Consider the following 16,592-nt stretch of genomic DNA (forward strand, 5'->3'; position numbering starts at 1 on the left):
ACCTGCCACCGTTTGGGAGCGTGTAGGTGGTGCGTAGGGGAGTATTTTGATATAGGACACTTGGGGTCGGAAATCTAAAATAAGGGTGCCAGAGCCAAATTTAACTTCTGGAATTTCGCGCCTGTAGGTAGGCAACCCAACCGGCCGGCGGTGCACACGGAGCGATCTCAGGCGGCGATGTGTGGCTGACACTTGATCAGAATTTTGTTTAAACCCACGAAATCCCGTCTGCAACGACGCGTATCAAGTGAATAAACACTATGGCAATAGTATAATAATAGTTGGCTAGATGTAGGAAGTGCATTGAGAACAACGGTGGCCACGTTGAACACTTGTAAACGTTATTGCTTTTGACTGTCGTTTTCCCTCCTTCCCTCCCATGTCGCTTCCTCGCGCTAACTGTCGTTTTCCCTCCTTCCCTCCCATGTCGCTTCCTCGCGCTAACTCGCTCTGCATCGCTCCGCGCGAAACGTCGGTCGGTTGGGTTGCCTACATACAGGCGTGAAATTCCAGAAGATAAATTTGGTTCTGGCGCTCTTATTTTAGATTTCCGACCCCAAGTGTCCTATATCAAAATACTCCCCTAGGCACCCCCTATACGCTCCCAAACGGTGGCAGGTACTATAGGAATCACCCTGTATGTTATAGCATATTTTTTTAAATTTTTAAATTCCATGTTTCTACCGTCAGCCATTTTTATTGATTGGTATAGGCTGCCATGGATACAATTAACAAAACAAAATCTCCATAAATCCATGGCCTACTGTTTATCAACCATAAAAAATAAGGTTTTTCTTTTTGGTTCATGGCTAAAATATAAAAAAAAATATCAGGAAAAATTATGCAAATAAATTTACTTTTAAGATAGACAGTGTGTTGCATTTAAAAAATATATACCAACTTTGATTTCAATCTCGGAAACGGTGAGTAAAAAAATTTTTTTTACTACGCCACTGGGCGCCAAAGGGCGAAGTTCACCTAGGGGCAACATCGCCACCAGGTGTTCCTCCAATTAACCCACTTAACTGCCCCTAGTACTCCCCCTAAATCCGCCACTGCGTCCCTTTCTTAATTTACTGATTACTAGTGGCTCCTCTACCATTTGTTATAACGAGATCAGCCCCCTTCCTTATTTTTTAAAATGCGGGTTAAACACATCTAGTTTTTTTTTCATAATATTTGGGTTTCTTGAGGAAACTACCTATGCTATGACGAAAAATAATGTATTATTTTCGTTTATTTTCAAATGTAAACGTAACAAAGATTCCGCTTTAAATAAATAGCTTAAGTGGTTCCCTAAATACGGCTAACCAAAGGTCCTTGTGGATCATCCTGTGAGCAGTTAGTCTGTTAAACTTGTTTTTGTTTATTTGTAGTGATCGATTTTTATTTGCATTTATTTTCCTGTGTAACTGTACCAGAAAGTGAATTGTTTTAGATGCTTGTCAAATTTTTTTCATAATTTGACTATGGTACATTTTTTATGCGTGTTATGGATAAAAGTTCATATCACAGCACTGTAATGAGCGATTATTTACATGTGTTTACCAATAAATGTGAGCCTACAATCAGTTCTCTTTTAGGTCTCGTTCGTTATCGGTATCGCGATCGCGAAAACCGCACGTGAAACACGGTTCCCCCAAAATTCGTGCGCGTCCTCGTCCTCCGTCGCCGTCACCGATTCCGCGTCGCGTTCCGAGACCAATGACACCACCTCCAGTCAGACGACCAGTGAAAGGACTGATTTCCGATAAGCCCACGGATCCACGCCGTCAACCGCCACCCCCCAGGCCACGTAATCCATCTGGCAAGGTTATCAATCTAGGCAGTATCGCACCGCCCGCAGCAGTGAAGAAGACCATCCGTAAAAAGGAAAAATTTACAGAACCCGTACGTTTGTCTTGATGAAAACTTTAACTGAATTTGTTATACAGGTATTACTGACACGGATCAAAAAGGAACGCACAAAGAAACGTCCCGGATCTCCGGATTCATCTGGATCAGAAGATAGTTCCACATCCTCCTTATCGCCCATTGTGGCAACTACTCGTTTGTCTCTTTCAGAGCGTTTTGGTAAGATGGCGCAATGGAGTATCGATAGAGAACGCAGAGACATCGAAAATATGCGTATAACGAAGAATTCTAGTGGAGGCGACTTGAAAGTCATGATTGAGGAAGACGATTTTCTATATGGTAGTCCTCCTCGTCGTTACAGGTAATTAGTTATAAGAGAACATTATTTTTTTTAATTGTGCCACGTAATATTTTCATTTTTTTCATATTTCATACTCTCAGCGCTTGGTTTAGAAAATTGGTAAGACTGGTATACGTTCATTTCAGAATGTAAACTCTGAATGGGCTTGAATTTTTGAGAGTACCCTATACAGAGTGGGCTAGGTTAGGCGGCTCTGTATGGAAACCAGTTTCTGTCAAATACAAATACTAATCAATTGTTCCAACCTGAGAAGGTTCCTGCGCAAACAAAATTTGGTCCACAAGGGGGCGTCGCAAATTTAGTTGACACTGTAGAATAATCAAAAACTTTATTAGAGAGAAACATTGCACAGATTTGACAACAATACTGAAAAGATCGCAAATTTTTCCAAAGCATTAATTGTTTTTTGTAATTCTTTGTTTATAGATGTTAATTACACATTTTCTAAATGTCCTTTTCTAGTCACTCGCCCGTTCCACCAGGACATTATCCCGATGAACTTTTATCTGCTGGTCCGTCAGGTTTGGCATCGTGGGACGATGTTCGTGTTCGTTATCAGTACTACAAAGATTTAGGGTACTTAAGAGATCTATCGTTGGATGACTACGTGAAATGGGAGGAATGGTGGTACAAATACCAAGATTGGTTAGCAAACGAAAGGCACTATGAACATTGGTTGTCGACGCAAAGAAGAGGGAAGAAAAGACTGCCAGCATCGCAACGTTTAAATTAAGAATGTAAGCTAGATATATGTATATGTACGAAATTATGGATTATTATCATACTGATGATATAAAGAGTTTATTATATCTCGATGTAACAGATGATTATAATTTCGTTATTTATAATTTTTTTAAATATTTTTTAACTAACGTTAACACATTTTTATTTTTAATGTATCCTATGTTGCATGAAGCTGTATAGATACGATATGAAGTATTCTAATTGTTCTCATTAATGTAATTAGTACTGCAGTTAAGGGTAGCTACGTTCTGCAAGCTTATTGATGATTTTTTTGAAATCCCGTTTTTATTGAGTACAGCTTTTGAATGTATTCTATTTATTCAATAAATATTAAGTTATGACGTTAACACCACTATTGCTTTCTAATAAATTATACTCTTTGAACTTTCTTATGAATATATTTACTTTTGTTGAAGTCCTTTTGGTTTTGCTTTCGATATTCTTCATAGTTTTCTGATCAAGAGCGTTTTTGTAACCAAACCAATTCAGCTTCCAATACAGTATACGATATTTTCCTAGTGGTTATTTCATTGTGAAATTTTTATGAATTGGGACATGTCTTTCATCAATCAATCAATCATCGTTGGTTGTTATTTAATATTTCTGTATTTGCAACAAAATGTAATTTAGTTTATAAAAACCCGGAGTTTTTTTAAAGTAGAACACAGAACTGTTTCCATTAGTCATACTGAATACAATCTGCAAGAAGATCCTAAAGCGGGAACTCTCGTCATTCTCTTAATTGTAGACAAAACAAAAGCACATTGACAAATTTTGACTACAATGTTATGTTAGGATGGAGTTATATTATTGGAAACCATTGAATCCTATTGAATTTCTAGATTTATTACTACAAAGGTATTTACTTAAAAAAATGTTGCAAAAATAGTAGAGGGATTTCAACATCATTTTCAAAATTGACAAAATTACTTGATGCTTAGTTTGTTGCTTACATTGGGGATATAATGGCAATAATCCTATTGAAACCTCTGAACAATCTTACTCTATTTACAAACATTTTTTCTTATTAGGCAATTCTGCCCCTTTCTCCTTTGGTTTGTGCTTTCATATGTTATATTAGGGCCGGCCCACGGTTCACCGCCCTAATTGAGATTTATTTCTTGCTATCTTGACTACTCTATCATCTGTCATTCTGTTTATATGATTGTGCCATTCTCTTTTCCTGCTCGGCATCCACCCGTTCATTAGTCCAATGTTTCCCAGGAAAACTTAAAAGTGCATCCTAATCACCTATAACGGCATTCTGATTTTGTAACAATTCAATCTATCTTTTATTTTGGAGGTGTTGGGTTTCGTTTCTGATGTAAGTACGCGGTATTTTCAAGTGAACTATCCATGATGTTTTAGTGGGCGACATTAAATAAAATGCTGTTGCGTACGTTTTATGAAATATATTTACAAAATGGTAGCCGAAATGCACGCGGCAAGCGCTGTCGTCTGAGTGAGGGCAGATGTGAGTCTTCTTGGCTGGTGGAGCATGCCGCGAGGTCGAGCTGGAAAAGTGAACTGGTTTTGCAAGCGGAGAGTTTCTTGGAGCGCCGTCGAAGCAGGAATTACCTTAGCAGAGACGGCTTTAAGCACTCATCGGTTGGCCGTTTTGACCATGTGCGCGCCGCCACATTGCTCCCTCTCTAGCGCAGCGGCATGGAAGTTGGCAATCTTTTTGTGAAAATGTACGTGTTGTACGCGGTACGGACCTGGTTCTTTGATTTCCTCGGCAAGCACTGGTAGCTGGAGCGAAGCGGACCGCTGGATTTCACAATTTGCGGTGAATGCTGGCTTCAGCCGATCGACAAGATACTATTATTGTGGCCGTTTAGGTATATGACAAAGGGTTTGTCGTGCCTTATAATTACCGTCAACCGTCCTGTGTATAAGGGTTGCAGTCACTTTCGGCCTTCTTTTTACACAAAAACGTTAGCATGTATGCCGCCTCCGGATGGGCGAAATTTCTTGGCGTTCTTTGTTTTTTTGCCGGCGACAGCCAGAAATCTTCGGAGGATCTGAGTGTCTTAGCAAACTCAGTTGTATCCGAAGGATGCGGGCTGCTGGCAAATAATAACATTCTCCCGGCAGGCGGAGTGTTGCGCCGAGACAAGAGATGCGGGTGCAAAAGCAGAGTTATCTGAATTTCGTCGTCGGGAAATCCGGGCGGAGAAAACTTGTTCGATTAATTCAAGAATCTCTCTATTTTTTCCTTTGTTGCTGGCGAGAGAATTCTTCTTAATCGATGGCGGTTGGAGTTTTGGATTGAATTCTCGAAAGAGTATTAGGCTACGAGGTTTTCTTTTCCCGATATATGTGACAAATATTGGTGGTGAACTGCGCTATGTAGCTTAATTTTATTGTCGACATTGACGAACTGTTGGTCTTCTATAAACTAAGGCGAACGTTAAGGGGCTGTAATCGGTGAGGATAGTGGAAAGTCGACTTTCTCAGAAATACGTGAAGTCTTTGACTGCGGCGTAAACGACTAACAATTCCCTGGCGAACGTGTTATGGTTAGATTCTTTGTTTCTTGAAGAAGAAATCCAAGGGGTGTGTAGCTGCGCCGATGATTTATTGCTCGACTACCAACTCCAATTGTTACAAAACTAGTAGTGAATCGTCGTCTTTATAGGGAGAGCAAGTAAGCAAGCATTTACTAACTCGTTTTTGCAGCGTTCGAATGGTTGAGTGAGTTGGTGTGTCCACTCGATTTGTCGTTACGTCTGTATGGGTCTTTGACGAGTAAGTCTGTGAGTGCGTGTTGGGACGAGGCTGCGTTCTTTGATAAATCTATAGTTTTATTCATTTAGAAGTAGACATAGGGAATGACTAAAATCCTTCTGAAAGACGCCTAATTTTATGCAACCGAAATAACATGCGCACGCATTTTGCATTGTTATTCTAGATTTTAATAAAAGCGACAGTATAAATAGTATCATTGAATAAGTAAAAAAATTCAAACCTTCAGTTTCATATCCTCCGTTAAAATTGCAAGGGTTGTTTACGGCGTCTTATATGTGGTTTGCATGGTTTGCAATAACCACAAATTTTAAAATCATTAACACAGAAAATAAGTCTCATACGCTCCTTCAACTATTACCGGCACTACACCCAGTTGACAATATCAACTTTTTCTTCAGTTGAATACATCGCACCGAAGCAATATAATCTGTATTTAGGGATTGCAATCCCGCAGCAAAATTTCAATCCCGGTATTTTCGGGATCATTAGATAGTAATCTCGCTGGATCCCGGTATTTGCGGGATCCCGCGAAATTTTAAAAACATTCGGAAATAAGCAATTTTGTTCAGTTAACAGAATATTCTCAAGAAAACACATTGTATTTTGCGGAAAGAATGCATCACATCTGCCGTCTTTTCTGCAAAATTCCATACAGACACTTTACTACTAAGTCTTTTTAAACAATCGACGAGTCCGACATATTGTCTACAAGAATCAAATAACAGTTTATGCGTTTTAAAACACTAATAAAATAAGTCCGATTTGCGCACTCACTCGCTGTTTAACAAAGTTAATAACAGATACGGGTTTGCGCGTAATTATTGCATGAACTGCAACAACAAAAATGTGCGAAATAATCAAATTCGCAGAGCTAATGTATGGGGGTAAGCTTGGTCGATAAATTCTGCAATCCTGCAAATCCCGCTCCATTTACGTACGGGATTAATCCCGCAAAAAGACTGCGGGATCCCGGTATTTCGAGATCCCGCGATCCCGGTATTGCATTCCCTATCTGTATTCCAATTAATTAATATTAATAATAATATTAATAATAATTAATTATTATATTAATAATATAATTCCAGATATGGAGCCACCTAACATTTTTCCGTGGGGACTCTACCGGAAGTGATAAACTGGGAGTAATACGTACTTATACCTAGAAAACGCACTATAGCGCCTCTATCGTTGGAGATAACAAGAGTAGTATTCTTATAAAAACTGTTTGAAATGATGAGATCTACAAATTGATATTAAACCTGGCCGGAAGTGACAATTAAAGTAACCGGAAGTAATGCAGCTTTGTTGAAAATGTCGCCCATTGTCGGAAATAACGAGATAGGAGTTAGTATACATATTTGTGTTACGACTGGATCTGCAATTGGCGTAAAACATGACCGGAAGTGAAATTATCTCCAACCGGAAGTGGGAATCTATCAATATTTAGGGTCTCCAAGATTCCAAGATTGGGCTACTAGTTATTGGTTTCTAGTGTATAACTTTTGATTGAGAACTCTGATCGAAAAAGTACGAATTGTTGTGGATTCTACGCACCAAAATTAATAAGAAAAAGTGTTTTCCCGAGAAATTTTGGTGCAGTCGATTTTTGGTAAAAAAGGACACCGCCTTTTTTTGAGCCCCGAAAAAAAAATTGTCTCAGATCGACCCGGAAAACAATTTTCTTATAGAATGTGGCCTGTAGAATCCATAATTTCAAACAGTTCCAAGATCGGACTACTAGATCAAAAGTTACAGCCCTTTGAATTTTTTGTCGAAATTGGCCCATAACTTTTGATTGAGACATCTAATCGAAAAAGTACGAATCGTTTTGAATTCTACGCACCCAAATTAATAAGAAAAAGTTTTTTCCTGAGAAATTTTGGTGCAGTCGATTTTTGGTAAAAAAGGAAGGTTATACACTGCCTTTTTTTGAGCCCCGAAAAAAAAATTGTCGCGATTTTTGGCAGGGTTTAGTTGCAATAATCTAAGTTACTTATTAATACAAAGCGGAGATGTTAATTCAACTACTCCCGTATTACAAAAGCATGCATATGAGATGGTTGCCGTTACATACAGTTTTTCTGTATGAGTTAAAACAATATATAGTAAAACTAGCTATACACTTGCAACAATATGTATATGATAAATTTTATAATTCTTCATAGCTATCCCTATACGTAGGTATTATATTTTTTGATAACTATTATTATATTTTTAATTACCTTTAACATACATTTTTCTCCGTGAGTCCACGTCTTTTCTTTTTATGATCTAAAGGATTTAATTGTTTAATTTGGGTATACATTTTTTCTTCTAAATTATTAATGGGATTGTACGAATTGTGAAATTCGTTCTTATACCTAATCTTATTACTAGGTGTTCTAATTTTTGTTTGTGATTCTCTGCGTAATCAGAGAAAAAACTTGCGGGTCAAAATATTTCTTCGGGATTTCGGGGTTTTGTATGTCAAAAGGTGAATTCGAAAGGTGTAAAACTTGGTGAACGATGTATTGGGTTATTGTAGCTGATTATTGCATAATCTATCAAATTCTGAGTATTGTTTGGATATTTTTCTTGCAAGATTCTGAAATGTTCAATTAATGTGGAGTGAAAACGTTCTATTGGGCTGTTTGATTCGCGATGTTGAGGAGTAGCAAAATGACCATTTATTTTAGGGTATTTTTAAAATTTTTTCACGTTTGTAAAATAAAGTACAATAGTTTCCATCAATTTGAGTTCATAAAGGATGCGTTTGTTTAGTCCGCTAGTAGCGTGAAAAAAAGTGCCATAGCGGTTCCTCCTTAACGCATTTGAGCGAAAAAAAGTAACGTAACGTGTCATTTTTTTAACGCAACTATTTTGACATGAAACATAGGAGGCCGCCGTTGCTATGATACTCGCTGACATTTGTTAAAATTATAAGTACGTATTAATTTCATCTCGCTGTGTTTTGCGTAATTTTTGTGCTTGAACGATGGAAACGGACAGTGATGAGAGTTTTTGATCCACCCTCGGCGAAATTGTGAACGCGACAGGTATCTGTTACCCGAAAAGTCCAAGGGCCAATATTTGAAGGAATGTGATTTATTTGACTAAAATATAAACTTTTACCAAGTTTGTCTAAAATATCGTTAATAATAATAATAATAATAATAATAATAATAATAATAACAACATGCACTACAAAGACAGGTCCACCCAATAAAGTTACACACCCTAGCACAGTTAAAAAACACATAACTCCTTCTTCACAGAAACACACCACATTTTCACAACCCACTCGTATTCAACCGCAACGCAAAAACCTTAACAGAACTACAGGCTCACAACATACTAAAATATCTCCACCAAAAACCCAAGCAACTTCACAAATACAACCTCAAGAACAAAGAAACATCATAAATACAAGTAACGCAACATGCACTACAAAGACAGGTCCACCCAATAAAGTTACACGCCCTAGCACAATTAAAAAACACATAACTCCTTCTTCACCGAAGCACACCACGTTATCACAACCCACTCGTATTCAACCCAAACGCAAAAACCTATACAGCACTACTAGCTCACAAAATACTGTAATATCTCCATCAATAACCCAAGCAACCTCACAAATACAACCTCAAGAACAAAGAAACACCATAAACACAAGTAACGCAACATGTACTACAAAGACAGGTCCATCCAATAAAGTTACACGCCCTAGCACAGTTAAAAAACACAATACTCTTTCTTCTCAGAAACAACCCACTCGTATACAACCGAAGCGCAAAAACCTTAACAGCACCACAGGCTCACAAAATACTGCAATATCTCCACCAAAAACCCAAGCAACCTCACAAATACGACCTCAGGAACAAAGAAACACCATAAATACAATTAAAAAACACAAAACTCCTTCTTCACAGAAACACACCACGTTATCACAACCCACTCGTATTCAACCCAAACGCAAAGCCAAAGAAACACTTACACAATAAACTCCATTTATTAAAATTACAGGAATTATTATAGTGATTTTTTTTGTTTTGTTTTGTTTTCCTCTTTCCTGATAGCGTTGGCTATTGTGCCCATCAATAGGTATGTTGGTAAGTACGAATTACATAGTATCCCTAGATGTCCAATGTACGTGTGTGATTTTTTTTTTATTTTATTTGTTTTTTTTTTTTAAGGACCCTACATAACTTCACCAGACACAGACACAGACACTAATCGTTACTTGATTTTTAATCCGTGCGATTAGTTAACCAGGCTAGACCTGAGTTCTCACAAGAAACACCGACCATAATAATAATAATAATAAAAATTAGCAGTCTACAGTGCAAGACTACTACGCTACAAGGAGTCAAATGAGCGAAAAACATCAAACAATTTTTTCCATAGAAATGAAAAACGATTTTACCAAACACTCATGTCATTAAAGAATACTAATATACTAGCACCCACTGAACAACAGATAACAGATTTCTGGAAAGATATCTGGTCAGCACCAACACAAGATAACAATAATACACAATGGATCAGAGATGAAGAAGAAAGAAACAAGCACATTAAACAGCAGGACGAGTACATAATTACAACGGCAGAACTAACTCAAACAACTAACCATACCTACAATTGGAAATGGCCAGGCAATGATCACATCCAAAATTTCTGGTATAAACAATTTACAACAACCCATCAATACCTAACCAAACAAATCAGTGAAGTTATTATAAATCCAGAATCATTCCCGACATTCTTAACTCATGGCAAAACATACATAAAACCGAAAACCGACGAAACACAGAACCCGGAAAATTACAGACCAATCACATGTCTTCCAACTTTATACAAAATTATATCATCCACAATATGCAAGAAAATAGACAAACATTTAACACAGAACAACATACTTACCGACGAACAAAAAGGCTGCAGAAAATACAGTCAGGGATGTAAGGAACAACTAATAATAGATACAGTCATCATGAAACAAACAGAAAAGAAAAAGAGAAATTTACACACATGCCACATAGATTAGAAGAAGGCTTTCGATTCTGTACCACACAGTTGGCTAAGAAAAGTTCTAGAAATTTACAAAATACACCCAACCATACAAAATTTCTTGTCAACAATTATGAACACGTGGAAAACAAACATTTACGTAACAACAGACACACAACATATATCCAAACATCAGAAATTCACATCAAGAAATGAATATTCCAAGGAGATTCACTCAGCGCCCTTTGGTTCTGCATGTGTCTCAATCCACTATCTAACACTTTAAACAATACAATAGGCGGTTCCAAATTAAAAACTAATACAACAAACCAACACACAATTAACCACTTACTCTACATGGACGATATTAAGATCTACGCCTCCGACCGAACACAAATGAACAGACTCCTTAAAACAACTGAGCAGGTAACAACGGATATCGGTCTGGAATTTGGAATAAGTAAATGTAAGATGCTACTTATAGAGAAGGGAAAGTGGATAAAAGGAGCAGAACAACAGACACTCAATAATGAAACACTTGACAATATGGAAATAAGTGAGACATATAAATACCTAGGATTTCAACAAAACAGAAAGATCAATCACACATCAATCAAAAATCACCTAAAAGAACAATACAAACATCGATTGGTCAAAATACTTAAATCAAAGTCTCAATTCGAAAAACCTATTTAAAGCCATCAATACATTTGCAATACCAGTACTGACGTACTCATTTGGCATAATAAAATGGACACCTACCGAATTAGAAAGCATTAATATTCTGACTAGAACACAATTAACCAAACACAGAAAATACCATCCAAACTCCTGCAAAGAAAGAATAACAATAGAAAGACAGAATGGTGGAAGAGGACTGATCGACATTCACAAGTTACATTTAAGTAAACCAAATAAAAACTCTTAGAGAATATTTTCACAACAAACATACCTACATCGCTACATACAGCAGTTACATCTGCAGACAAGAACTACACACCACATAACCTACCAGACCACCAAGAGAGACAACCATCAAAACATGTTCAAACACAGCAAGAGAAACTAGAGAACTGGGCACAGAAGAATTTACATGGAAGACATATACACATTATTAACAATGAACAAATAAACAAACATGATTCTTACAGCTGGTTATAACAAGGCCAATTATTCCCTGAAACAGAAGGCTTTATCTTGGCAATCCAAGAGCAAGTCATAGCTACCAGAAACTACCAAAAATATATAATCAAGAATACGGAATACAATAACGACTCGTGTAGGAAATGTAACCAACACCCTGAAACAATTGACCACATAATTGGAGGATGTAAAATATTAGCTGGCACTGCATACACAGATAGACACAATATAACAGCCAAGAGTATACACCAAGCAATAGCCATCAAATACAATCTTATTACAGAACACACACCATATTACAATTACACACCAATCACCATACTTGAAAACAGTAATTACAAACTATACTACGATATCAAAATTCACACAGATAAAACTGTAATATGTAATAGACCAGACATAACATTACAGGATAAATTTCAAAATATTACCTACCTGATAGACGTTGCCATACCAATAGATGTAAATACAGTAAAGAAATACGCAGACAAAATTGAAAAACATACAGAACTAGCAATAGAAGTGGAGAGAATATGGAGGCAAAAGCAAGTACATATAATACCATTCATAATATCAACAACTGGAATCACACACAAAACATTTAAACAACATTTACAACAACTTGATCTAGATACATACACTCATCATCACATTTTTTGGGTACTATCCAGATTGGTCTGGAATACAGTAGAATACTGCCTTGATCGAGCATTTTTTGAATTTGGGATTTTACTTCTGTTTTGTAAACTTCGGGGTGTCGGTAACTTTCGATAAAAATAAGAGTTTCGTCAGTTAAATTTATTGTATGTCTGATTTGATTTGAAAAGGTCAAATGTAATTTGTCACAATAAAAAATGTCTCTGTACTCGTAGCATAATTTCCGAATGACTTCGTTTTCTTCACGGCTGCAATGATTTAAACGGAGGTTTTTTAAATTTTGTTTTTGTAAATTGTCAATATGCTGATTTAATTCAGTATCGATTTCCATTTTTTCTACAAAATTAAGTTCGTTAATATTAAAAATGTCGACGTCTAGAGGCTGGTTAATTTTTGTTTGAACTTGAACACCGTGTTCATTTGAATTTGTTATACTCGTTATTACTTATTATAATATGGTTGTCTATAATGCTCGGGGTGATTCTGCCTTATCTTGATATTTTTGGTACTCTAAACAACCTACTTGATTTTTTAAATGGGAATTGAAATTTTTTATAGGTACCTGAAGCGCTTGTTTTGTTCCGCTGGGAATAATAGAGTCATAATCAGTTTCATCGGATTCGGTTTTGATAGTGTCGATATTTACATGTCGAATTTGTCCGTTGTCGAAAATGATAGGTATTTTAACGCATGGTGTATAGGAAACGAATTGTTTTGCTTCCAATTCATTTGCGTGTTGTGTGTGTTGTTTGTAAATTATTTTGTCTTGGCAGTTGGAAATTTTGGTGTGGTTGAAATGAACTTGTACGGGATCTCCAGTAATTATTAGTGGGTGCTATATGACCGGCATTGAAAGGGTGATTTATAGGGTGATCGATTTGAAGGCGTTATACGATGTGTTGGTTCAAAGTTTTCGGGATTCCTGACCTTAACGTTATTTTGAATTTGGCCACTTAATCCACGGATAAAAGTTTTTAAAGTTAATTCGTCGTATAATTTTTCAGTTTTAAAGTTTTTTCTACAAAATAATTAAATCTTGTAGAAGGAAATCAATGTTGCGCTGGTCAATTGCAGTTTAATTTCGTTGCTCGTTCTTAATTCTATTCTAGAACCTATATGAGACTCAAAGCTCTGCCTGTTAGTTTACTTATTGCTCTTAACATAAAATGATTCAAAGTTTCGTTTACTGGATCATAAAAATTCAATATGAGCTTTTCGCAAATATCGTGTGGTAAACAATTATTTCTGGATTGGAACTATTTTCAATTTCGTCAATTATTTCAGCTTGTTCGCCACGATAAGTTGTAAAAGTGTTAGCAAATTGATCTGTTAGGTTTTCTAATTCTGAAGGTATACATTACGTTTCTTTACAAAGTATAAAATGGTTTTAATAAACTCTTTCTTTATACCTACTGCGCGAGGAGAAAAAGAAATGTGTAGGGAATACGTAAAATATTAGAATAAAGGTATTATTTGACTTACAGGAATAAGATGTTGATCTTCATGCTTGGTGCTTAAATTTCGTTGCTTATCCTACGGTTGGGGGAATTCGGCCAAAAGATTGCGCCCAAAAATGAATTTGTGAGGTTTCGGCGATGTTGTCCTACGTCTCAGGTGTCAAGTTCGTTCATTGCCAAAAAAAATATAGGTTGCCAGTTAAAATTTTTTGCGATGGCATCACATTCTGAAGGAATGACGTCAGGAAAAAAATTGAAAACAGTCAGATTGTGACAAATATTTAATCATTCAACTTTTTTGATATGTAACGGCTCCAGGAACAACATCCCTTACTTTTTATTCACCCTGTATATGAAAAAATATATAGTTTCTTCAGTAAATAGCGAAGTACATTTTATTTTATTGGTGTCATGGCGCTCCTGTTTAAATCCAGTTTATTGGATTGGGATTAATTATTCAGTCCAGCTTTAAATATTCCGACAGGAAATAAGTAAGGTTTGTCACAGTAGGCTACGTCTAGTTCACAATAAGAAAGTCTAATAATGTCATTAACGGTCCTTCTGTAGGACTGAAGCCTATTTGTGACAGCTTTGAAATTTTTTAGAGAAATTTCGTCAATTACCAACTTCTCTTGGGCAAGCGAACGAAATGGATTTTTATGTAAATTAAGCAGTTTCGACATATTCAATTCAAAGCCCAGGTGTGCCTCGGCTATTCAATGGGCCCGAAGTTAATCCTTCTTTTTCGTAGTTTCTCACGTTACTCGTTATTGCATAGAATATTTCTGACGTGCTACACGTCTGTCCTTTTTCTTAATTCGTTCATAAGTGAGCATTCAACTTATAAAAAATACAATAGGAACTTATATACAATAACTGTTTCCTTTCATGACTGTTATTATTTTAATTTGAAGTGTCTCCCTAATCCGTATTATAAGTGCCATGTCGTAAAATCTCGAGTAGTTTCAAATTAAGGTTCATTAAGGGGTCTTAATAACGTTCACCAGATTTTTGTACGCGTAATTTTTGGGGTGGGTTCGATTATTTTTGTTTAAACTGGTAAAGATCTAAAGAGGCCGCAAGGTCAAACAAATCGTTATACAAATAATAAAAATAAATTCATATTTGTTTTTATCACACGTTGTGAAGGTAAATTCCGGGACGTTTGAGCAACGCAGACAAGTTGGCTCTTGGCTCCCACCTCGCCGGTAGAACGAGTTCTTCGTCGCGTTTACTGTTTCCCAAGCATCAGTCGAGTTGCGACCGCTATTTTGAGGGGTAGTTTTACGTTCGTGATATTTTCACAGGACGCGATCTTTACGGGGTTGCTTATTTCGGTGACTGTGTAACGTTGATATAAAAAATGTGCATTTAGACGATATTATTTCTTCGACCCTATCGTTATCTGCAATTATGTCGTCTAATGATACGTAGAGGTAGGTGTGAGTAGTTTTACAACAGGGATTAGAATATACCTATAATGAAGGTTTATTGTTGATTTATACCGTTGCTTGCGATGTATTCATTTTTAAGTAATTAAAGGCGGTTAAAACAAAGTTCGTTGTGTCAAAAAACTTTTCTAATCTCCGATGTGATAGTAAGGTTCATTTAAATAAAATTATCTTTTATAAATAACTAAATCGACCATATTTTACAAATTGGCTCGATGATAAGTTTTTGCGCGGTTTTCTTGCACGTGGCTAGAGAAAGACGCAAAGGACAATTAGGGGGTTGTAATAAGAACTACCTGTTAACTCAAACAGTCTGATGCTTATGAGAAACACAATAACGATTCGCTTAAGTGTTTAAGTGCATGAAAAACTTACTAATAAACAATTTAACTATCCTAAAGCAGTGTTCCCTAAAACGAATAATGCACAGCCGTTAGAAGATCCGAAAAGTTTTCCGAGATACGATGAAGTTTCCTAAATAAAAGGACATATTTAATTAAATGCTAAATGCAGATTTTAATTAGACGGACAAATAACCGCATGGCTATAATTAAGAATAAAAAACTGCGACTCGTGTAGTGGAAAATACATAAAAGATTTCTAAATATAAAGGAAGAAGCGGTCAAGAGGTGCAGGCACAAAAGGAGCTGGTGCAAGAGAGTTACGATTGGCATTGGATGGGTGCAATGGTTTGTGAACTACAAGACAATATGTGCAAGAACAGAAAATAATAAAGAATGAAAAATGGGCGCAAATATACAAAAAACAATACATTGTACAAGTGCCAGAAGGAACTTCCTGAAACCTGATTACTTTTATAAATGCTGTAGAGGTTTTCAAATTACGAACCGAAAGATGTATTAGCTATGCAATGGAATTACTGAATAATAATTGGAGATTTTGATACTCGTTAAAAGATCGCGAAAGAGTTTAGAGATCTTTATCAACCAATTTGAGACGCATTATAAAACACGACTAAAATAGGCAACACCCAAGTTGTGTGACTAATGAATAGAATATTGTGCATAGCATTTTTGTTATATTTTGTGACGATATAGGTATATAGAAACAAAGACGTGGGTTTAAGAATCGTCAAAGATTGACGAAATATAGGATAATTAATATTTTCGTAGCATTGGTGTACAAAGCAGTTTCGAATAATTACACCATACTATTAATAGAATATTC

At 36.3% G+C, this 16,592-nt stretch overlaps 1 protein-coding gene across 1 annotated transcript in view; it reads left to right on the top strand.

Annotated features, from left to right (window-relative positions):
• Positions 1-3,306, top strand: part of LOC116161517 (serine/arginine repetitive matrix protein 1-like) — a 3,600-nt gene extending 294 nt beyond the window's left edge. Inside the window, exons 2-4 of the mRNA XM_031474880.1 lie at positions 1,562-1,890; positions 1,935-2,215; positions 2,678-3,306. Of these exons, the coding sequence (XP_031330740.1) occupies positions 1,562-1,890; positions 1,935-2,215; positions 2,678-2,948 (881 nt within the window). The 3' untranslated portion in view covers positions 2,949-3,306. The remainder of the gene's footprint in view (positions 1-1,561; positions 1,891-1,934; positions 2,216-2,677) is intronic.
• The last annotated feature ends 13,286 nt before the right edge of the window (positions 3,307-16,592 follow it).

This window comes from Photinus pyralis, unplaced genomic scaffold (assembly GCF_008802855.1).
Source record: "Photinus pyralis isolate 1611_PpyrPB1 unplaced genomic scaffold, Ppyr1.3 Ppyr1.4_LG1, whole genome shotgun sequence".
Lineage (NCBI taxonomy): Eukaryota > Metazoa > Arthropoda > Insecta > Coleoptera > Lampyridae > Photinus > Photinus pyralis.